This window comes from Macadamia integrifolia, chromosome 14 (assembly GCF_013358625.1).
Source record: "Macadamia integrifolia cultivar HAES 741 chromosome 14, SCU_Mint_v3, whole genome shotgun sequence".
NCBI lineage: Eukaryota > Viridiplantae > Streptophyta > Magnoliopsida > Proteales > Proteaceae > Macadamia > Macadamia integrifolia.
In genome coordinates, this window is record NC_056570.1 from 4,679,804 (window position 1) to 4,704,440 (window position 24,637).

At 40.2% G+C, this 24,637-nt stretch overlaps 2 protein-coding genes across 3 annotated transcripts; both read left to right on the forward strand.

Annotated features, from left to right (window-relative positions):
• Positions 1-5,582: 5,582 nt before the first annotated feature.
• On the forward strand, positions 5,583-13,840 carry LOC122061873 (glucan endo-1,3-beta-glucosidase 11-like). Of its 2 annotated transcripts, none has more exons than XM_042625394.1 (3): positions 5,583-6,546; positions 7,507-8,537; positions 11,059-11,443. In XM_042625394.1, the coding sequence occupies exons 1-3, from the start codon at positions 6,444-6,446 to the stop codon at positions 11,074-11,076; spliced, it is 1,152 nt and encodes a 383-aa protein (XP_042481328.1). In that variant the 5' UTR covers positions 5,583-6,443; the 3' UTR covers positions 11,077-11,443. The 2 variants fall into 2 exon arrangements, with proteins under 2 accessions (XP_042481328.1, XP_042481327.1); XM_042625393.1 differs by lacking the exon at positions 11,059-11,443 and adding an exon at positions 12,953-13,840 and having other exon boundaries at positions 5,586-6,546.
• Positions 13,841-21,936: 8,096 nt separating this feature from the next.
• Positions 21,937-23,516, forward strand: LOC122061108 (uclacyanin-3-like). Its single transcript, XM_042624297.1, has 3 exons — positions 21,937-22,322; positions 22,432-22,914; positions 22,994-23,516. Exons 1-3 carry the CDS (start codon positions 22,136-22,138, stop codon positions 23,344-23,346), a joined length of 1,023 nt encoding a protein of 340 aa, XP_042480231.1. The 5' UTR covers positions 21,937-22,135; the 3' UTR covers positions 23,347-23,516.
• Positions 23,517-24,637: the final 1,121 nt, after the last annotated feature.

A 24,637-nucleotide genomic window follows, 5' to 3' on the forward strand; every position in this document is an offset into this window, starting at 1 on the left:
AAAAGTGTTCACTATTTTCTGCTTCTATCTTTGTTTTTAAGAACAACAATCCAGGTCTCTTTTCTTTTCCTTTTGATTTTAATTTTTTTTCATGCGAGATTTGTTTGATTTTTTCACCACACTCATAACTAGAGATATAAATGAATAGTCAAAAATTCGTATTTGATTAATGTTCACATCTATTAAGAAGAATCCATATTCAAAAAATGGGTTTCCAGAAATTATTCCAAGTCCATTCGGAAGCTAAATGGATGTTGATATGAATGAATATTTCAATTTGACTGGATGTTATCTGATTAATTTATGTCCTTTTAAAAGATGATTAAATAAAGACCATATCAATTCACAGTATATTACAAGTAATTGAAAAAGAAGTTAAAAGAAAAAAAAAAAAAGTCATGAAGCCATCTACATAAAATCGACCCTAGTGGAATAGTGGATCTAGCTTTCACATTCTTATTTTCTTGAATTTTCATAGCCCAATTCTCTGCCGCTCAACCCAGACAATGAAACCACAATGCCACTCTTTCCAAACTCTAGACTCCACTCTTCAGTCTCCACTAAGAATTTAAATGGATGATAAAAAAAAATCTGACTTTGATAGATTTGATTTATGTTTGTGTCTCATTAAAGCTAATTAAATGCCGATATAGATAGTGATATATTCTACTCGAACTTGATGTAAAAAAGTGTCAACGTGTTCTTACTATAAACTTTTTCTCTTTGGATAAGCCCCTTTAGACTTAACCCCAAGGGGATAGCCGAGTTGGTAAGGGATCTTCACCTTAAGAAGTGTGTAGTTCTAAGTTTGACTCCTCTTACCTTCTTGGGACCACTCACACGGGGGTGTTTAGTGTTCTTCATTGCTTTCAACAAATGTTGAGTGGTTCTTATTCAACCCTAAAATGACCCGGTCCATTGCGATTGTGGGGTCAATATGAACCCATGGTACTAATCAGGTCTAAGACTTAGATATCCATTGTTAGCAAAAAAAAAAAAAAAAAAAAAATCCCCTTTAAACTCATCCAATTAATCTCAATTGTATGACCTCATTATGCAGGAATTGTTAATTTCATTCTTGTTTATTTCTTGCATCATGCATGAAAGTTAATGTTACAAACATGTATAACCAATTTTTTTTTTCCAACCTGAGCTACCACCACTACTTAACCAATACCACTTTTAAGAGTCTTGCATGGCTGGGCCTACTGAATATACTTTTACCACTGGAACTGATTAGGCATGTAGCAGAAAAGGCACAATGCATGCAAGTTTGGAAGTCCATTAGAAAGAGAAGAATCTTCTCATCTTATTAGAACTTTATAGTTGGCATCCAAACTCATTAATTTGTATCAAGTGTTCCTCCATTAATCCATGATACCTAGTTCTTAGTCATTAAGAAAGCTCCCACAAGATGAGAGAGAGAGAGAGAGAGAGAGCCATTATTTAACTGGGAGATGATATGGCCTCAAATAAATAGGTGTGAAAGCTAATTGTAAATCACGATCGAATCTATGGAAACATCGGTTATACATTTCAGAGAATCTTTTTATCAAAAGGAGATGCTTTTGGATAAAGAACGCGGTTTTGAGCTTTTCTATCTATAATTAGTAGAAAAAAAATATGATTAGAGCATGGCTAACTAAACTTCTCTTCTAAACTAAATGGTTTCTTATTTTCTTAATCCCTAAGCTAATCCAACAACTAAGGGACCCTCAAACTTGATAATGTTTGTCTTCTTCAATTAATGAATCGTTGATCCTTAAAAAGAGTTGAACTATCCACCAATCGCTGTGCGACAACAACAACACCCACATCATCTTCAAAAATAAATTAAAAGCAGATCATATAGATCATTGGAAATTGAAAAGAACTTTAAAGCTTCAAACAAAGTTCCCAAAGACAAAAGTTGAGTAGAAGCTCAGTGCCTTCCATTGTTAGATTGCTAGGTGGGGTGTGGTGGACCATGAAACTAAAGGGGAGAGGGAAGGGTTCCCAGGAAGATCTGTGTTACTAGTATCATTAACTCAACAAATTAGCTTTAAACATTTTAACAAGGAAGACCATTTGAACTAATGCAACCTCAAGTACATAACTTTAATGTATTTAGTATTTAGTATTACATGTACAAGAAATGAGATCAACTTCTCCTTCCGACTTGCTTTGAGAATGGCCCGTTATTTAGTATACCTATGTTATAGGAAAGCTCGTCTCGTATTAGTATACAAGAGACCGTCTAAATTGTACGTTTAAATTCTTTTAAGTCATGAGTCTAAAAGGCTTTCAAAATAATCTGAAAGTGATGACATTAATAAGTCATTATCAAAAGCTGTCATTATCTTGATTTTTCGAGTATACATGTGAAATGATAGGGTTTCTCATTTTTTTTTTTAAATATTATACTTAAAAAGGCATAAACGTGTAGCTAAAATTACCTAATAAGAAACTCTTTAACATAAACAATGGACCTTGTCACCTTAGTTAGTTTTTTTTTTTTTTTTTTTTTTTTTTTCATTTTTTTAACCCTTTTATGGTCAATCAATCTTGTTGATGCTTCCAGTGGTCCGATGGTGATCTAAAACATTTGCTCTTGTGGTCCTTGAGATCGACCCACCAATATTGTCCATCTCAAGATTCACTTCTATTCAATATTTTTCCTACCTATGTATTTCATACTTTCCCATAAAGTGTACACCATAAAGCATCTAGGGCAAGTTGATAATATATATTTTCTTTCCATCATATATTTGTGTACGTTTTTTTCCAAAATACTAGGACTAGTAAAAGGTGCAATATGAGTTTATAGAAAAAAGATCCCCACCATGCTAGTGTGCTGATTTCATTCTTCACTCTAGTGTTATAGGAAACCTCTTCCCAAGTCCATGAAGTAAAACTTTGGGAGTTTCCTTGAGACCAGTTTGAATGAGTTGGAGACTGCTTCACCCCTAATGCTTTTGATGACCATATCATGACAAGTCAATCAGCACCATGGTGGAAGTCAAGCTAGGATTCAGCCAAAGCTATAAAATAGTATGCACCAGCAAATATTAATATTGTTTAGTTCAACATAATCACAGAAGCACTACTTAAATAAACAAAGACAAAATCCAACTGAAGTTACATAATGGAACAGTTGCAATGACACAATTGAATTAAGAATATACATTGTATTATATTAGTTATAACTAGATTTACAAAAAAAAAAAGGGGGGGAAGGCAAAACATTATCAAACAAAAATGTGAGGGATTGAGCCATGATATCAACAATATAATTGCATAAGGTACAAAAATTTTGTTCTTTTATTTAGATGATTTCATATAGTAGTTGAGTCTTTCCACTTGATAATTTAAGCTTTTAGGTTGAATATTTTAATATAGTATATATTAGAACACTAAGTTCATCATTAAAGATATATCTATTTACGATTATATCAAAAAAAGGAGCAACATATGAGGGAGAGTGTTGGGAATAACCCCACATCAACTAACTCTGAGATTTTGTATGACTTCATATACTGATGAAGATAAATCCATGTAAAAAAAATCTCTAATAAAACCAATACATTTCACCTAAAAACAAAAGATCAGTTTTTGCAAGGCCTCTAATACGTTCAAAATATGAAAAAATATTGGATACATTGTTGATGTAACATAAGCTAGCACCCTCTGTGTTTATCTCTTTCCCATTTGAAATGACCCCCTCGCCTCTCTTGTATGATATATTCTCCGTTCCATACCCCCATTGTTGCGCCCGTGTATAAATGTTATGAATTCTAATATCAAATCTTAGTACTAGTATACTTGGTTTAATTCAATCCATTTATATATCCCTACATTTGAACATAAGACAAGTGATAATTAATTAACTAAATAATTGAGGTTGACAAAGTGATATGGACGAACCCGATTTATACAATTGGATCCGATATGTGCTTGACTTGGACTGAACTTATCTTAATACAATGAACTAGGGTAGGCGTTATCGATTTTAATTAATAGTTGCATAGGAATAAACAATAATTAATTATGAAGGTAATTAAAATAGGAATCATTAAAATCTTTAATCCCTACACTTGCTACAGTGATCGTGCTTTAGTTTTTATATAAAACTTAATAAGTTATTCAAATAAGGTACCTTGTGCAGTCGTTACAAGGGACACAATTAGTCCATATATGTGTGGAGAGTGAATAGAGAACAAATTAATTAGAAGCACTAATTGTGATTAACCATATGAAAAACAATTAGGCTTGAAGATCCACGACAGGAGGACCATGAAAAACCATTCAATCCCAAGTTTCCATAATTTTCATGTCCTTTTCAACCATGATTCTTTAATTTTTAAATATCGGTATTGGAATAGCAAAACTGATACCGATGTAGATTGGCTGTATATACATTTTTTCCTCTCAACTTTTAGTATCAATTGATACCAATATGGATTGATTGATACAACCGATTCAATATCAGTATTTGAAAACATGTTTTCAACACAATGGAACCATTTTTTTTTTTTTTTTTTTGTTTTAAGCCTCTGCTAAGAGATTGAGTATTTGAGTTATGGAAGAGGGTTCTCTTAGTAAGTGATATAAAGGAATGTACTGATGAGGTGTGAAGAATTATTTTGTCATATTTAGGAGGTCTACGAGGTCATTTCATGTGAAGAGTAAAGAGATAGATTGAAGTACCCATAAAAAAAATAAAAATAAAAAAAATAATAAAGAAGAAGAAGAAGAAAGAAAGAAAGAAAGAAAGAAAGAACGATCGATAGATAGAAGTGTGCAGCGTAGCGTCTAGGTACTCGAAAAACATTTTCCCGATATGATAGTTGTATAAAACTTTTGCCCTTATTTTCCGGGAGAAAGAACCCTGTCAATCTAATGTTGCTTATGCCCAAAGACTCCAAACAAGTGGGCATAAAAAGACCACATTCCACCCCTTCCTTGCATTGAAACATGTCTTTCTGTGTACTAATGTTACCCACAGAGAGTGACAGGATTCTTTTCCTTCTCTGTTTTCCTTTTTTATTCCTTTGATATTTTGCTTAAAGGTTTTTGTCTTTACTTTTCTTCTTTTCTCTAACCAAACACCCCCCGAACCCCAACCCAAAAAAAAATAAAATAAAAAAAAAAAAAAAAAAAAAATACAACCAAACGGAGCCCTAGGAATGACAATCGTTGGAAATTTGGAATCAGTCAAGTGTTGGAGTAAAGATGAGTCATAATGTGCTGGACAAGAAAACTAGGTAAGCAAATGTCAGATTGTGGGCTGGTGAACCTGAACCCAATTGACCGATTATACCCCAAAACCTAATTAGTCTGGCCAATACCAGAGAGGAAGATGGTTGGTATCAGTCAATATCAAACGGAATGGAACAGTTTAGCTAATCTTGATCCTTGATCCTTGATCCTTGTACCCTAATTAAGTGTTATAGTTGCTTAAACCCTTGGGGTGGTTTTGGCCATCAAAGTAAACTAGTCAAGAAGATTTTTTGATCCAAGTGGGGTTCTAGCACAAGTATACATGGGTTTATGAGATGTCGGCTGGTCAGGACAAAGCTTAGGGTGGGGGGGGGGGGGGGGAGGCTGGTGGCGGATCATGTGCATTACCTGCGGTGACTCACAGCACAAAGAGTTGATGGTAGAAAATAAAGGAAGACGAGGAAAGGGAGAGAGACAGGGAAAAAGAAAGTCAAAAACCATCGTCCACTGCTTATGAAACAACCAAGAACAATTATCTCTCTCTGTGTGTCACTCTTTCTCTCTCTACTCTCAAAAAGGTAGAGACTCGACGCGACGTTATTTTACAGTTTTAAAAGATCACACCAATCAGATCGATCGGCCTCTCGTCTTAGGTTGGTTGCGAAGGTCGCAGAGCTCGGCATCACCACCGACTTCTCTCTCTCTCTCTCTCTCTCTCTCTCTCTCGTTCACTGTTTTCATCTCTCCTCGATTCTTCTACTTCCTGATTTTGGAGTAGCTTGTACCTTACTGGGTTTATCACGAAAGGTATTTCTACCTACTTCTGTTCCACCTAATTGAATTACAGAAGAAAAGAGAAGCAAATTTATGAACCCACTGCTCTGTAGAGAGAAAGAGAGAGAACCCAACAAGGAAGCAAGCGAGAAGAGGAGATTTATCTTGGGTTTGAGAGCAGTAAAGGGAATCTATTAGAAGCCCCCAAGAACAAAACCTCCGGAAATGGAAAATCTTGGGTTTTAGGAACAACGGAAGGTGGAGGTCAGCCTGTGAGGGTGCCGGAATCTTCTTCCTATGGTCTACGTGATGCCAGCAGAAGAAGTATTGCATCCAAAGGTGTTGGAGTTGCTGTCGTCGTCAACGTTGTTTCCTCTTCTGGGTTTTGCTCTTCTCCTCCGCCTTCGACACCCTGCATTTCCTAACCACAATTACGATCGAGATCGCTCTTCTTTCTACTACTTAATAGTATGGAATTTTCCTTCCGTAGTTCCTCTTCTAAATCAGCAAGGATGGTTCCCCGTTTCTTTTTCTGCATTCTTCCTTTCTTCTCCCTCGGCTTCTATCTCAATGGTATGCCCTCTGCTTCCGCTTAACTTTACTCTTTCTTTTGCTTCCACCCTTTCATTTTTCTTTTCAAAGGTAGCTTGTTTCTTTTCCTTTCTTTGCTTTATTATATGGAATTTAATCTGCTTGATGTTTTTAATTTTTTGAATTAGTCACAGATTCCGGATTCCACAACCCCCCCCCCTTCCAATTTTTTTTTTTTTTGAATAATTATATACGAGTTTGGAGGGCTTTGAGTGTCATCATTAATCATTGCTTATTAGTAGAGATTTTGAGATTTTGGTTTTCAGTGGATGAATTGGATACTGTGTTGAAGAATACTTTTCTTTATGTGCTTCAGATTCAAGCTAATTTGATTCAGCTTTAATATATATATATATATATATATATATTTTTATATTCTTTCTTGGATCTCTATGAATAGTGATTCTGATGGTTGAACTTCATGATTTTAGTTGGCTTTAAGTATTCTTTTTAAAATTTCTCCATGCGTGAGTTATGATTCATCCTGTTTAGACTTAGAAGTCTTGTTTTCTTGTCCTTCAATTAACTATGTAGCTTGGCCTCTGATCTGCTATTAAATTCTTGTCTTGGGAACTTATTTTAAGTAACAAACTAATGATGCATCTTGGAAATTACATCTCTATTCAGTGATTAGTGAACCTATTGTGATGGAGTTTCTGATTCATATACATATGCCTTTGCCATAATTCAAAATTTTCCCTTAAACAAGGTGGAAAAAAAGATGGAAGGAAAAGTATTTTCATTGACTTTGATACTCTCCTTGAGGTCAAAGTTCCAGGTTTATTGGTGAAATACAGTTTATTGTACTTTCTGTTACTGTAATGAGTGTGGCTTCTTGTAACTGGATACTAGGATAAACTTCCTCCAAAGAAGAATACTTGTGATTCTGGAAGATACTGCTGATACTGATATTTCATGTTTTTTATTTTTATTTTGCACCAGTTCCGACCGTGCAGACATTTACTGGAACCTATGGAATAAATTATGGCAGGATAGCTGATAACATCCCGCCACCTGAAAGCGTTGTGACACTTCTTAAAGCAATAAAGATAAAGAATGTTAGGATATATGATGTTAATCACAGTGTCCTGAATGCTTTTAGAGGTTCTGGGCTTGAATTAGTAGTTGGACTTCCCAATGAATACCTGAAAGACATGAGTTCGAATGCGACCCATGCCATGGAATGGGTAAAAGAAAATGTACAGGCGTTCCTTCCAGGAATCTGTGGAATTGCTGTTGGGAATGAGGTGCTGGGGGGAAGTGATCAGGAACTCTGGCAGGCTCTTCTGGGTGCTGTAAAGAATGTTTATAATGCCGTCAACACGCTTCATTTGGCTGAGTTAATTCAGATCTCAACTGCACATTCAGAGGCTGTCTTTGCTAATTCCTACCCTCCATCTTCATGTATTTTTAACGACAACGCCATTCAATACATGAAGCCACTTTTGGAGTTCTTCTCACAGATCGGGTCTCCTTTCTTTCTGAATGCCTACCCTTTTTTGACCTACATGAGTGATCCCAAGGATATTGATCTTAATTATGCTTTGTTCCAACCAAACTCTGGAATTTATGATCCGAAGACTAAGCTCCATTATGATAACTTGCTTGATGCTCAAATCGATGCTGCTTATGCAGCTTTAGAAGCTGCTGGTTTTGGAAAGATGGAAATTATAATTTCCGAGACTGGTTGGGCTTCTCGTGGGGATACAGATGAAGCTGTGGCCACAGATAGCAATGCCAGAACTTATAATTATAATCTCCGTAAACGGCTTGCCAAAAAGAAGGGGACCCCTCTCAGGCCAAAGATGGTGCTAAAGGTATATGTATTTGCCTTGTTTAATGAAGATTTGAAGCCTGGGGCAACATCTGAGAGGAACTTTGGATTGTTTAAACCGGATGGGAGCATTGCATATGATATTGGATTTAGAGGGCTCATTTCTTCGTCAGCTTCCTCATCAATAATATCTTTGAAGGTATGAGTTTTCTTTATAGCTCTACTGATTTTCATTTAGGCTATGTTTAATTGCCCAGAAACTAGACTTGTCCCATTTTCAAATTGAAAATGTCAGAAAAAGGTGAGTATTCTTGGGAAAATTTGAGCATAGGGCTCACCTTTTCTGGTGTTTTCTGTTGGAATACATCAGGTTTTTGGACTAGAAAACATAATTTCTGAATCTGAAGACCATTGATGTATCAGGTTCTCCTGTTATGACTTTTTTCTTTGCTTAATGTTTCTCTTTCGGAAATAGGAAAATTATGAAAAGTTAAGGGGATAAACATCTGTCTATCTTTGTTTTTTTTTTAAAGCCCTAGTAGAATATGAGGATACCGAACTGTAGGGACAGTCATATAAAATTAATTTATTCTTTATTCTGGAATACAACAACAACAACAACAACAACAAAGCCTTGTCCCAACTTAATGGGGTAGGCTACATGGATCCAAGCAAAGCCAAAGAAAGAGAAAATAGGAAGGCGATAAAAGAGACAAAATAGTAATCACTGCAAAGTTGATTACTATTCTGGAATACAACAACAACAAAGCCTTGTCCCAACTTAATGGGGTAGGCTACATAGATCCAAGCAAAGCCAAAGAAAGAGAAAATAGGAAGGCGATAAAAGAGACAAAATAGTAATCACTGCAAAGTAAGGCACAGCTAAAGCGGGTCTGCTACCTGGATTCTAGCCCTCCACTCTACTCTATTCAAAACCATACTTGGGACAAGGCCTAATTTGTGCATGTCCTTCCTCACCACCTCTCCTATGGTTATTTTTGGCCTACCTCTAGCTCTTTTGAATCCTCATATCTGAATCAAGTCACTCCTTCTTACCAGGGCATCCGGTGGCCTTCATTGAACATGCCCAAACCACCTCAAACGACATTCTCGCAGCTTGTCAGGGATTGGGGCAACCCCCAGATCTACTCTAATTTGATCATTCCTTACCTTATCTCTTCTAGTTTTTCCACACATCCATCTTAACATTCTCATTTCCGCTACCCTTAGCTTATCAACACGCTGCTTCTTAGCGGCCCAACATTCTGACCCATATATCATAGTTGGGCGCAAGACTGTTCGGTAGAATTTTCCCTTAAGTTTAACCGGTACACGTTTGTCGCATAGGACTCCAAACGCACTCCTCCACTTTGTCCATCTCACTTTAATCCTATGTGAAACATCATCCTCTGTGTTGCCTTCCTTATTAATGATAGATCCCAAATATCTGAAATAGTTACTTTTCTTAACCTCTCTTCCATCAATAGTCACCTCGTCATTATCTCTCGTAGAGTGGCTAAAGTTACATATCACATATTCCGTCTTTGATCTGCTTTTCCAGGGCAGCTCTCCATCGCTCTAGTTTAGCATGGAGTCCTAATTTTGTGTCATCCAATAAAACAATATTGTCCACAAAGAGCATACACCAAGTGACGTCACCTTGTATATTTTTTGTCAATTCATCCAGAACAAGAGCAAACAGATAGGGGCTTAGAGCTGACCCTTGGTGTAGCCCATTAGAAATAGGGAACTCGCATCCTCGGCCGCTCTTGGTGCTGACACTTGTGACTACGTCATCATACATATCTTTAATTATTTCTTTAAACTAGAATGATAATAATATATTAATTTTTGGTGATACGAGATTGAGATTTTGTTGAACCAATGCTTGTATCTTTGGAAGATCAGTAAGCTGGCTCTTCTTTCTGCACATCTTTATAGTTTATACAGTCAACAACTTTCGTACTCAAAATTCATTTGCTTTGCACCATCCAAATGGACCTGTAAAGAGCTAACTTTGTGAGTTTTCACATGATTGGTCCATATGGAGCCAATCACCTTCTGCTCAAGAGGTCTGCTAGGTCATGGAGAGTGACACAGTTAACCCCAAAAGCCTCCATAAAAATAATTCCAAGCTCATTGTGTTAACTTCCAATGAACGTCGTCTAGAAGAGCTGGGGGTGGGGATTCTTGATCAATAGCAGCAGACCTGATGAGAAAATGAATAACAAAAATAGGGGAAAGAAAATGGAGTGATTGATCGATGCAGTCATACCTGGGGTTACTATGCAATTACTCTTGGGGTTTCTAGGTTATCACACTTTCAGGCTAAGGATAATTCTCCAAAGAATTGCAAAATATTCCATTCATCACGTAAAAGATTAATGGAATATAGATAGATTCTTAGACTTCTAATCGTATTTGATTAGAATATTCTGGAAGTCATCGTATACTGATCCTCTCAAAGTATTTTCGACCAGAACTTTTCCAAATCTACTCAGATTCACAAGATGTTGCTCTAATTTGAATCGTAAATGAAAACCTTTCAAATGAGACTAAAATCATGCAAAACAGGAAAATTCTGATCCCTTATGTTTGAGATCCAAATAAAAGTAATACAAATAGTACTGTGACTCAATTTAGTCTCCTAACAAAATAACACAAGAAAAACCCTGCTTTAGACTTAAGTTGTTAACCCAAAAACTTTGAACTTTTCCCAGGCGGTGGATCATATGTAAAGCAATTCCTCATTCTGTCCTTCGGGGAATATGGAAAGAAGGGATGAGAAGGGGAATATGGAAAGAGAGGATGAGAAGGTTTTTGAAGGGGGGATGAAGAAAACTACCAGGATATGTTCAGAAATAAGTTCTTCCCTCATTTACTGGGCTCATGGTTGCAGAGACTCTGTAGGAGTTGAAAGAAACTACCAAGATATGTTTACAGTAACTTTTCCATTCACAGGGAAGAATATTATTTTGGGGGAATTAAATCTGTATATTGTTATTTTTACAGCTTTCATAAAGATATGTGAATGTTGGAGTTAATGAAAGAAACACAATGAAAGTATGATTACAAAGATTTTTTTTAATTAGTGGATTCATCATATATTTTACTGGTCATTTTGAAAACAGAGGATGTGGGAGGGGAACCGAAATAACACTAAAATTCACCAATTCAATTGTCCTTCAGAAAATGTTAAACGAATATTACCATTAGTACCTTTGTCTATCTAAAATAAGAGAAAACTTGGTTCCAATTATTACTTGATCACTCTCCATATTTTTTATACAGTTCAAACTTGTATAGGTCAAGTTCTAGCATCCCAAGTTTTGAATCCTTTCCAAAGTTATACAGGTGGGACTGGATAACATTATGTTGCTCTTATATGTCACATTCCCCCCTCCCCCTTGGTGCGGTTTCTACCAGTAAGAATTTATACAGTATACTGATGCCATCAAGTTTATAACTATGTAAATTAGCTGTTGTTAGCATCTTCCTCTTTGGCTATTTTTTTAGTACCTCCTTATATCTTCTGTTTAGTCGAGGTCATGTTCTCTCTGACAATGTTTAGGTCAACTAGTGGTGAAGATGTCTTAAGAATGGAAGATTGTGAAATATGGTTTCAGTAGTGTGAAGATGCTTGATAGGAAAATAAAGGGATTGCACATTTAGAGTAGACTAGAGGAGATGTTCTTCTTAGGAAAAAAAAAAAGTCCGATGTTATAGGGGTTTCAGGGGATCTCAAATAAGACTAATGTTACGAGTGGAAAATGAAACCATGGTACATCTGGTGGACCCATTAATAGTTGGGAAAAGGGATTTATTTAGTTTAAATGACGAGTTTTGAGATCATTAAAATTACTTTTCTAGTGCCAGAGAATGGATATGTAATCAGGGGATGTCTATTTCCTCTACAACTTGACAAAGATAAGAATAGCAGCTTGGTTGTCATAAATTATGTTGTAGCAGGTGCACCCTCTTCCAATCAAGCAGTAGGGAAAACAGGTAAGCTACTTCCACCTAATTCTCACTGTTGCCCAAAAGAGCGTGAGTTAATGTTGTCAGATCATAGTTGTTGCTTCTGAACTCTTATTTCTATCCTAGATCAATGTCATGTTTTAGTAGCTAGAGCTTAGCTAGCTCTTGCTATCATCCCACGAACTTATTCCCATTTCAACAGGTTCATGTCTGGTTAGATAATGCAGTGCTTTGGATCCAAATATGCAAATCCTTCAACTATGAGCCAAAACAACCCATGTTCGTGAATCGTGCTTTCAGTACCTTGTTGCTCGTAATCTTTTATCGTTAGTGGATTGACATGGAAGAGATTTGATAATCTCAACTACTTTTATCCATATGGAATGTTTAGTTGATCAACTTAATTATAAAGGAACCAAAGAGCATTGAAGAAAGAAGTATAACCCAGATAAGCTGTTCTTACTTAGGAGTGCATATACCACTCTATCCTGTCATTCTTTGTATTGATAAATGAAAAATCAGTGACACTGTTACCTTTCATTATGTCTCATCTTGTATGATCTGTTGTGTTAAATCATTATCTTAAAGCTGTAAATTGCATTTTTTTACTAAAATTCTGATCAACGACCATTACAGGATATTTGGAAACGAGCTTGGATTGCTTCCTACTCCATGGTTTTGATGACCTGTGGTGCAGTGCTGTTTCTAGTATAATGCCATCAACCAATTTATTTAAAATCTAAAAGGAAAGAACCCCAAAGGTTCAAGAGTTCTCACTCTTCTATTTTGATCGATGCCAAATTGTCAGCATCTGGAAGCACACAACCATTCATCATTTCTTGTATGTGCAATTGATCTTGAAATAGTTATGGCTGGAAATTGCTGATCAATTTTCATTCATCAAAAAATGTGCCCTACAAGAATTCCCTTTTTTTTTTTTTTTTTTTTTTTTGCATCTCCAGAATTTTGTTCATGCATTTCAGGGCGTCTCTGTCCAAGCTTAGGGCATGTTTTACAGTGTGTTATGGGAAAAATGACTGTCTGGGAGTGTGTTGCTTGTGCTAGACACCAGATGGGGTGAAATGATCGCTCCACCCCCATTAAAAGGTGGAAATCCCACTCCAGTTGATGTTTTATGCACTCTCATTGGCCTTCAAGGGCCATGCTCCTGAACAGAAAACCCAACCTGTGTGATATTCACATCTTTTCAGCTACACTTGGAATGAATCTAATAAGATTAAGCTAAGTATTTAAATGTTGGGAAAAGTCTCTCTGGGCAAGTGGCATAGCCTGCGCCTCTTCACAATTTTAAAAAAAAAATTAATAATAAAAAAATCTGTCAGGGGCGTAGGCTACTCTGCTTTCCCTTGTTTGTTTCTATATTTTGATTTTGATCCAACTCTTGGGGACAAAATATCCTGAATCCGATAGGAAAATGACAAAAGGGTCGGTGTGGACTTTGGTTCTCTTCCATCACACGCTTTCATTAGCTTATCTCTAACAAAGTAACACTGAACTTTCAACCGATGCCGGTGTTTTCATTTAATTGAAGTCTTGGGGGTGGCCATGCTTACTCATTGGCTTTTGTCACTGCTCTTGCTCTTAGTATGTGTCGGTGATAAAAAAAAACCAAAACAAAACAAGAAAAGGAAAAAGGGCAGAGCTCTCATGTTAATCAGTATTGTAGAGATGTTAAGAGTAGTATGCCGGTAGAAAAAAACAAATGAGAGCATCAGGTAGACAGTGACAATGGAATTTCCTTATTCAGATGCTGGAGGAAATTCCAAAGTCTTTCATCCCAAGCCACTTTTACGTGTGGGGTGCCCTAAGTGGGGTCTTGACTCTTGAGAGAGGTGAGTCTTGAGGTCTTAATCAGTGGTATTTTTATGCCCTCAAGGTTCGAACGCAGGCATTTGCTTTGGCACTAACTTTTTATCATTGTTGTAAGGAATGAATGTCCTTTAAATTTCTCGTACCTTGTTCTAGTTTTTTTTTAGGGAAAATATTCTCTGAGAGTCGTCAGGACTCAGGACAGGGTATGGTAACACGGTGACACCTTTGTGTTTCTCTCTCATCTTCACATGAAATGTGCTCGCTATCCTCTAATGTATGATAATGTTTTGTTACACTTTATTGGTATGCTCTTTTCTCTTTTTTAGTGCAATAAGACTTCCTATTTAGCAAAGAGGGGTGAACCCGCTAAAACAAGATTTCTGAGCTCTCCAGGGAGAGGAGGGATCCAAAAAACATTCTTTAGGGTAAGAAATAGCCCATTTAGCAACAGCATGAGCCAAGCCATTACAAGACCTGCTGATATACAAAAAGGAACAAAGAGAAAAAGAGCTTTGAAAGACATTATATCATGTACAACGCTCATAATAGATGCCTAGGGGGGAAGAGGGGGAGGAGAGGTTATTTATGAGAGTAAGGCAATCGGAGAACACCATTACCCTCGAGTAACTTGCATATCTGGCCAAAGATAGAGCTAGAGGAATAGCCAAAGCTTCACCAACCAAAGGAGGCGCTAGAGCATTGGTATGCACTTTATGTGCTCTTTTTCTTGTTTTCAAATACAAGAGAAAAGAAAGTTGTCTGATCACATGGCCTTGTGCCCAGACATAGGGGCACATGAAATTATCACCATACTTCTTGTGAAATCAAAATTTCCATTAATGTTGATGCCCGTGGGATCTCATTAGCCCCTGTGCTGGTGCAGGGACCACGCAATTAGGCAACCATCTTTTGCCCCTGATGAGGGTATTTCTTCCCAACCACGGCACGGGCAGGGATCGTCCTGACCAATGCTGCACATAGGCCCTTCATCAGGCCGTGCTGCCACCTCGGCATCTCATCAGGCCGTGCTACCACCTCGGCCCTCCATCAGGCCGTGCTGCCACCTCGGGCCTTCATCAGGTCGTGCTGCCACCTCGGCCCTCCATCGAGCTGTGCTACCACCTTGACCCTCTATCAGGCCGTGCTGTCACCTCGGCCCTCCATCAGGCAGTGCTACCACCTCGGCCCTCCATCAGGCCATGCCGTCACCGTGGCCCGACGTCAACAACAAGGTTTTCAGAAACGTGCTTTCGTCCACCCCTACATTCAAGGAACGTAATCCCTATTCATAAGGACAGGACTCTATCCACTACACGTCACCATAGACATCTATCCCTCACACGGTTTGTATTTATGAGATAAGAGGGGAATATTCCCCTGGAATACCCTAGGACCTGAAATATTTCCAGAATCACAGAGCCACTCCCCTCAAGGACTTTACGCCTAAACAGGACTCTACGCAAACGTCTTTCATTCTCCTTCCATCAGCAACCTATAAATATCACGGGAAGCCTCCATCATGGGGATCAATCACTTCTTTTACTAGAAAAGCTCTCTTGAGCATCTGTTGTGGAAAGATCTGACTTAGGCATCGGAGTGTCCCCAGTCGGGTCAACCCGGATCTCCCCTGTCATCTCTTCTGTGCAGGTAGGTTAAAGCACCAGGAACTGTAGAGAAGATCATCCGGTCAATTTTTATCGCATCAAATTGGCGTCGTCCATGGGAACAATATTAGCAAGCTACAACACCAACATCTCATAGAGCAAGGATGAGCAAACCATCGAACTATCCGGAACAATAGTCGAAGAATCAATTGTGACGTATTCTTGAACATCTGAACAAGGTTGTCGGTGTGATGATCACCCCAACAATAACAATGAGACCGAGCCAAGCATAATGGAAAAATCATTCGCAAGGAAAGAAAGGTCGACCTAAACTGGTCGGTAAAAGAAGATCTCATCCACTATGCAAGGATGAGTCAACCCCGATGGTCGGCAAAAGAAGACCTCATTCAAGAGGAAAGAAAGGCCGACCCGAACCGGTTAGTAAAAAAATATTACATCCACGTTGCAAGCCCGAGCACGGCTTGGCACCTCAAGACCTTATGCACTAAAGCATGCAAACCTGAGCCCCAGCTCGACACCTCAAGCCCTTACGCACTAGGGCATGTAAGCCCAAGCCCTAGCTCGGCACTTCAAGACCTTACGTATTAAGGCATGCTAGCCCGCATGGCTCGGCACTTCAAGACCTTACGCATTAAGGCACGTAAGCCCGAACGCAACTCGGTACCTCAAGCCCTTACGCATTAAGGCATGTAAGCCCAAGCACGGCTCGGCACCTCAAGACCTTACGCACTAAGGCACGTAAGTCCAAGCACGGCTCGGCACTTCAAGACCTTAAGCATTAAGGCACGCAAGCCCGAGCATGGCTCGACACCTCAAGCCCTTACTCATTAAGGCATGCAAGCTCGAGCATGGCTCGGCACCTCAAGACCTTACGCATTAAGGCATGCAAGTCTGAGTACGGCTCAGCACGTCAAGAACTTACGCACTAAAGCATGCAAGCTTGAGCCCCGGCTCGGCACTACAAAATACCTTAACCCAAGGCACCTCAAAAGATCGAGCCCAAGCTCGACATTCTCTAAGACTGAGCCCCAGCTCAACACTGCCAAGACCAAACCCAAGTTTGGCACCTCAAAAGATCGAGCCCAAGCTCAGTACCCTCTAAGACTGAGCCCAAGCTCGGCATTCTCTAAGATCGAGTCCCAGCTCGGCACTGCCAAGACCAAACCTAGGTTTGGCACCTCAAAAGATCGAGCCCAAGCTCGGCACCCTTTAAGACCGATCCCAAGCCTGGCATTCTATAAGATCGAGCCCTAGCTCGGCACCCCTATGGCTAGGCCTAGGCTTGGCACCTCAAGAGCTCATAAACTAGACATGGAAGATCAATTCCGAGCTCAGCTAGGGAATGGAGCCACACTCAGTCAGTTGTACTGGTCCTTATTCTTCCAACAATTACTCATTTCGAGCAGGCTCAAAGTACAAGAAAATAAAGAAAGAAGCATAAGAATGCTGAGAGATGAAGACATCAAAACAAATTTTTCATTCATCAAAAAAGAAAAAAAAGCCCTCACAGTACATCACTCCCGAACGAGACATCTACATAAAATATATATATACAAGGCTAATCTCGGGGGGCTAATCCACCGGCCTAGCTCTTCACTTGGCTATCCTTCGAGTCGGGTCACCTCTTCACCAATGTCGATCGAGCCGTCGAGCTGCACCAAAGTAGTAGGGGCGGGAACGCGCTACTTATAGTCCGTCAGATTGTAGCCTGGCATCTTACTTAGGATGAACCGGATGGCATCGTCCGAGCTGACCTGAAACGAAGCAATGTTAACATCAACCAACCTCTTCTGATAGGCCTAGGGGTTCAGCCACCTCGTTGGCCTCTAGCTCGGCCCAGTGTTGCCTTTCTAGCTCGTAGTTACGAGCTCCTTCTCCTTCTTCTTGCGAGTGCCCTGAGTCTCGAACAACTCATCCTAGAGAGCATTATTCTCCTTCATCAAGTTGCTGTTGACATTGAGCTGCTTAGCAACCTCCTGTTCCAGCTCTCTAGTTATCAACTAGACATCATTGGCACAGACCTTCTCAAATTGGGTCATTTTCTTCTCAACCTTCAGTTGGCCTGTGATCTTGTGCAGCTCCCCATGAAGGCGCTTTGCCTCCTCCTTCGCCTTTGAACAAGCGACAGCCACGTCCTTAAACAGTTGAGCAGTCTCAACTGAGAAAGTGAAGCAGTGCATTTCGCACCGAATAGACAGCGCACGTCATATGAAACTCGAGATCAAATTAAATGCTCTAGCAGATCAATCCGAACTGCTAGAGCGGGGGGCTAGTGATGAGGGTATTTCTTCCCAACCACGGCACAGGCAGGGATCCTCCTGACCAATGCTGCACCTCGGCCCTTCATCAGGAGGTGCTGCCACCTCGGCATCTCATCAGGCCGTGCTACCACCTTGGCCCTCCATCAGGCCGTGCTGCCACCTCAGCCCTTCATCAGGCCGTGCTGCCACCTCGACCCTCCATCAGGCCGTGCTGCCACCTCGACCCTCCATCAGGCCATGCTACCACCTCGACCCTCCATCAGGTCGTGCTATCACCTCAACCCTCCATCAGGTCGTGCCGTCACCGTGGCCCAACATCAATAATAAGGTTTCCAGAAACGTGCTTTCGTCCACCCCTACATTCAAAGAACGTAATCCATATTCACAAGGACAAGACTCTATCCACTACACGTCACCATAGACATCTATCCTTCACACGGTTGGCATTTCCGAGATAAGAGGGAAATATTCCCCTGGAATACCCTAGGACCCGAAATACTCCTAGAATCACAGAGCCACTCCCCTCAAGGACTCTACGCCTAAACATGACTCTATACAAACGTCTTTCATTCTCCCTCCATCAGCAGCCTATAAATATCATGGTAAGCCTCCATCATGGGGATCAATCACTTCTTTCACTGGAAAAGCTCTCTTGAGCATCTGCTGTGGAAAGATCTAACTTAGGCATTGGAGAGTCCCCTATCGGGTCAACCCGACTCTCCCCTGTCATCTCTTCTATACAGGTCGGCTAAAGCACTAGGAAATGCAGGGAAGATCATTCAGTCAATTTTTACCGCATCAGCCCCAAAAACATATTAACTATGTACGGTTATATTATGATAGAGAGAGCAATGGCCCAATTTTAAAGTTCCAAATTACTTAAGGGTCCTTAGGTGCAGTTCATTGGAGCTGATGCTTGGAAACCATTAAAATGAACCGGATATCAGAGAGACGAGGCCATAGGGAACAGGACCCTTGAACTCAAGTAGCAATGGTTTTGGAGCAAGTTCAGTGTAGGTTACTATCTATTAAGTAGGCGCCATGATCCACAAGAGAACATTTCAAACTTCGAACACATGCCATCTAAGAATCATGTTTGTAAATACTTAAAATGGACACACTCAAGTAGAGTTCACATTTCTATAGGTTATGCTTGGTTGTAAAGAGAATTAAAGGGAAGGGAAGTGAAATTTTCCTCTTAAAAAAAGAAATATATGTAATCATTATCCATGTGACTTTAACATTGACTTTAAACCATTTCATATTTGATTATAAAATTTCACTTTACTTTGCATCCAAAACTCCTTGTTAATATATCATTACTAAATATGATTAAAAAATTAAGTAGTTTATACAATCATATGAGCTAATGATTATAAACATTTCTTTTTAAAGTATGAAAATTTCACTTCCCTTCCTTTTAAATTCCCACTGCGACCAAACGGAGCCATAAGGACTCAAAATTTAGGAGATTTCTCACAATCTCAAAAATGTTGGAGATAACCTAGGCGAAATGACCAAAAAGGCATTGTAGGGTACATGCATAAGGTTGAAACGTTGTTAATTTGACTTCAAGAATCCCTTATTAACAATGGAACAGATGCAAGCCCAACTCACCAAGATGGTTAATGGCTTGTCGAACATGGTCCAAAGCCAGACTAGTTCCAGTTTTTCAGTACTTAGCCAAGCTCAATGTAAAGGTCAAGAAGGATAATATTGTGTCAAGCTTAATAGGACCAGGCTGTTACACCCAGCCCAGCCCTTCTAGGCTCAGGGTAGACCGGGCTAAGCCCTATTTTTCTGGGCCAGGATTTAAACAATTTGACCGCTGAAAACAATCATTTCATTCCCCATCTTTTTAATCCAACTGTTTCTCCTTCCCTCCAGTGATTCTAGCGGCAAGTGACTCTCCCATGCTTGCCTTTATGCGTCTATTGTGGCAGTAAATGAGCTCCCCAAGTCGGTGACTTGTTTCCAGTCATGGTGAGAAGGACTGGGAAGCTTAGATATCCATAGGCTAAATGCTTCGGACAGATAAAGGAGTGTGGTGGGTTGGGCTACGAAGAATGGTTTACATCTCTTTGTCATGGTGGTAATGAGTGTCCAGGAAGAAACCTTCAATAAGACCTACCAGCTTGAAGGATTCCCAAGGCATTTTCACTGGTCAATTTATCATGGCTCCATGGGCTTGGCCTGGGATGTGGGTTGTATAGCCCAGCCCAAGCCCCGCTGGGCTCAGGGCCGGCCTCAGATGGGTTCGGGCTCGCCAAGCCATACTTGTACCCTTACCTTTGGTTTTCCACCTTCGTTGAGTTTAAAATGAACTTATAAAAAATGACAATTCTTCTCATCTACTTTGAAAGTTCTAAAACTCTTAAGGCCGTTTGTTTAGAAGGACTTTGGTGGGGTGAGAGTCGAGGAGTCCGATAGTTGTACGAGCTCTTCCACCCTTTTAGATTTTATGTCATTTGGATATAAGGGGGTGAGAAATTGGGTCGATAGCCTTATTCGGTGGGACTTTCTTGAAAATCCCTAGGAAAGTGGTTGACGATGATGTGAGCTCTTAGCAACTCGTGCAATCGCCGCCCCTTGCAAGCCCCATGCAACCTCTTGCTCTTCAAACCCCCACCACCTCAATCCCTCTCATGTTCTCATGGCCAACAATTGCAAGTGTAGGCAAAGATGTTGGAACAAACCAAAGGTTGCAGGTCTAACATCGGCATCATTGCAACCACCCTCTATCTCACTGTCTCTTCAGTCATCCTGATCACTCCTCACTTTTCGCCTCTGGTGCCCAAAAAAAGAAGATGGAGAAGAAGAAGATTATGACGCACTGATCTTCCGCCCGCCCACTTATGTCAAAAGGTTTAGAAAAGAAAATTAAAAAATGACCAAACAAGGAGAACTTTCCTATTATATATGTCAGTTCACTACCGCCACTCCATCACCATGTGGGTCCAATATCTGAAGAATCCCATACCATGATCCCGCTAAGCAAACAGGGCCTAGAGTATTGATCTCCCCCAAAGAATAAGCATTTGTATACATGACCTTCAACTTTCAAATCAGATTTTCTTTTGAATTGATGAACCACCAACGTTTGCAAATGAGGAAATGAAATTTTTTTTAATAGCTAGAGAGTGTCAACGAAATTCTCACGAGACAAAAGGGTTTGAATTTTTTTCCCCCTTAATGACGGAAAAAGCATATGCTACCTTTGATCCATTCCAATTGTATGCTTACCCCATCAGTTGCCCCACACAAGAAGTTTTTTGCGAGGGAATAGGTAGGAAAGCTAAAAAGTCGATGGTTGATCCATACAACTTAGTCAAACTCAGACAACTTTTATGATTAGATTAGGTAGAATATGCTCTCTCTATCTGAAGTCCTGAAAGCCTGAACCACCATTCTCTCTCTCTCTCTCTCTCTCTCTCTCTCTCTCTTGTTTATCGTGAACATATCTGTTTAATTTCTTCCTCCACTTTCAAATAATTTCAATTGGACGCGGAAATCTTACCCGTGTTTCCCGTGTCTTCGATTTCCCCTGGATCCGTGCAGGTGTGTGTCTCTGACTTCTACGTTTGAATGAATCCAAAAATCTTTAACATTTGAGGAAGGCAGGTCCTGGGAAAGGTTAAGAGTTTAATTTCCACCATGGACTCAGAGAGAGTCTCTAGGTAGGAGTAACTCGGTGATGACAGGAAGGACAAGGACGAGCAGTCAGTACCGGCCCCACGTTCCACCGTGAGGAGTGGGTGCGTGTAGGGTCTAAAGGAACGAGACAGAACCGGCCCCGTCCACGGCACGACGGTAAGTACCAATCTCCCAGAAAGTGACGCCATTTTGTAAATTTTAAACAAGCAGGGACCCCACCGCCCTTTATGGCCTTGTAGAATGAACAGAATAGAAGAAACTAGAGAGAGAAACGGAAACCAACCATTCAGCTCCTCGCTTCTCTCGACCTTTTACTTTTGGTTTTTACTGTTCGCTCGTGCTCACCTGATACCCATCACTGATTTACTCCGAAAGAAAGAGAGAGGGAATCACTCGTGAAGATAAAGAGCAGCTGGGGGTGACCTGATCAACACAAGAACAAGAAGATGGGTAGACAGGTTGTTTGGGCGGTCGCAGCTGTAGTGGCTATAGCGGCGTTGAACCTGCAGTGCGCGGTGGCTAAGACAACGCACGTGGTCGGAGACAGCTTGGGTTGGACCGTCCCTCCTGGTGGCGCCGCCGTCTACTCCACCTGGGCTTCTAAGCAATCCTTCACCGTTGGCGACGTTCTATGTACTTATTTCCATCTTTACCCTCTCCACTTCCTTCAATTCTCACTATTATGAAATAAATAAAAAATAAAAAACTGAATTTTCATTTTTATTCACTTTCGTATGGGCAGTGTTTAACTTCACCACCGGAACGCACGACGTGGCGGAAGTGAAAAAGGCCGGTTACGATTCGTGCGACGGCAGTAGCACCATTGGATCCGTCCAAAATACGGGCCCCACAAGTATAAATCTTTCCTCCGCTGGTGAGAGTTACTACATCTGCACTTTCAGTGGTCATTGCTCCCTCGGCCAAAAGCTCGCCCTCAACGTCACCGCTACCTCTACACCTGCGTCTCCTCCAACACTACCTCCCACTCCTCCTCCGGTCAAAGCTGCTTCCCCTCCACTACATGCAACTCCTCCGGCTAGCCTCGCTGCCCCACCACTATCTCCAGCTCCTCATATCAGCCCAGCTGTCCCATCAGTACCGACCACCCGTTCCAACGAGACCTACGTCGTCGGGGACAGTTTGGGGTGGACGGTCCCAACTGGTGGCGCCGCTGCTTACGCCACTTGGGCTGCCGGCAAGACCTTCCTAGTCGGAGACACTCTTGGTAAGTATTAAACCCTTTAATTTCCCTTCTCCTTTGACTCCTGAATGATGGTGACTTGCTTAATTTCAACTATATGCAGTCTTCAACTTCACCACCGGGAAGCACACTGTCGCCGAAGTGACAAAGGCAGGATTCGATTCGTGCAGCAGCAATAGCATCATCAATGGAACCCTTGTAACGAAGGGCCCAGCAAAACTGGTTTTGAAGACGAAGGGAGAACACTACTACATCTGCACCATCCCACAGCACTGCCAGTTGGGCCAGAAGCTTGCGCTTAACGTCACAGGAAGCACGTCATCGTCTCCGTCTCCGTCCCCATCTCCATCCTCATCCTCACCCTCTGCATCTAACTCTGCACCCTCGTCTCGATTTGGCGTCACAACCTTTTCTGTTGCCTTTTTGACCAGTACCATCTTAGCTTTCTTTCTTTAGATGATAATTTTGACTCTGCTTCTGAGATTTTTGTCGCTTGCACTGATTTGCTTTATGAGTGTGTGTATGTATGTATACACAGTAGTGTGATTCATTTATATCTGATTCGGGATGAGCCTCAGATTTTGAACTTGATATCAGAAATAAAAACTTCATTTCTTAGGCCTGAATTTAGAGGAAATCAGACTCTGTGTGTGTGTAGAGTCAGACCCCTATAAATATTTTCATCCAAAAAATGACCCAATTAGTACCACTACCACAGCTAGGATGGACATGGGTATAGATAGATTATAGATATGCACAAAAGTATTGGAAGGAGATTCTCTCAAGTGCGTTAGTTCATCCAGTGTGTATTTGATGGTTGAGAGAAAATTGGGGTCTGTGCTCTGCTACTACTAGTTGTCCAATGTACATCGGTGGGGTTGAGGCACTTGATAGGATCCAGGTCTGAGGGTATTAAATGAATTAGACGTCAATAATATCTTTTAAAATTTCAGAGCAAAAAAGCATTTTTTTGAGCCCATATTCAAATCAATGTTGGGACAATTATGAAATAATTTTTGTTTTTCTTTGTCCTACAAAGATTCTTATCTAGGTGGAAACTCTAGTTTGATTCATCTTCTACTTCCTCAAAAGAGGTGAGAAGAAAGATACATGCCATCCCCACGCGCCATCAAATTCTCATATATTCAAAGTCCTTATTTTTTGAGTTTTTTTTTTCACTATTTTTAGAAGTATTATGAGTTGTTTGTCCATTTAATTGAACACAATCTGAGTGTGCCCCATCATGGCCTAAGAAGTGAGTGCAACAATTACAAGAAGGGCATGCAAGGTTGTTTAATCTTAAAGACTGATTAACATCAACCTGATACGTAGCTGGATTTGTGCCTACCTATGGTTGCAAGAAGAAGAAGAAGAAGAAGAAGAAGAATCAAACAATCAGCTTAATAAAGGGAGTTGTGCCTTCTTCTCAACAGAGAGAACAAATGCAGGATAATCGATGACTCTTTCCATTCCTTTACTGAATAAATAACATTTGACTTTTGAACTCCACATCACCCCACTACTAACCAACTCTTATCTACCAACTTAATTAATAGATTCCTCTACTAATCAACTCCTACCAAGACACTTTTATCACTAATACATTTTTAACAAAACATAATTACCCAGCACACACAATTTAATCTCCCCAAATCCTACGTGGAGCATGGTACGTATCATCCCTTCCCCCCTAAGGAACGGTCTTGTCCTCAAGACCGAATTCAGGAAACTGTGACTTGACGACAGA

Excerpts from the sequence above, each read along its gene's own strand:
- LOC122061873 (XM_042625393.1), top strand. The coding sequence starts at position 6,444 with ATGGAATTTTCCTTCCGTAGTTCCTCTTCTAAATCAGCAAGGATGGTT. Across the intron at positions 6,547-7,506 it reads CCTCGGCTTCTATCTCAATG|TTCCGACCGTGCAGACATTT; the intron begins GTATGCCCTCTG and ends ATTTTGCACCAG. Across the intron at positions 8,538-12,952 it reads CATCAATAATATCTTTGAAG|GATATTTGGAAACGAGCTTG; the intron begins GTATGAGTTTTC and ends CGACCATTACAG.
- LOC122061108 (XM_042624297.1), top strand. The coding sequence starts at position 22,136 with ATGGGTAGACAGGTTGTTTGGGCGGTCGCAGCTGTAGTGGCTATAGCG. Across the intron at positions 22,323-22,431 it reads CACCGTTGGCGACGTTCTAT|TGTTTAACTTCACCACCGGA; the intron begins GTACTTATTTCC and ends TCGTATGGGCAG. Across the intron at positions 22,915-22,993 it reads CCTAGTCGGAGACACTCTTG|TCTTCAACTTCACCACCGGG; the intron begins GTAAGTATTAAA and ends AACTATATGCAG.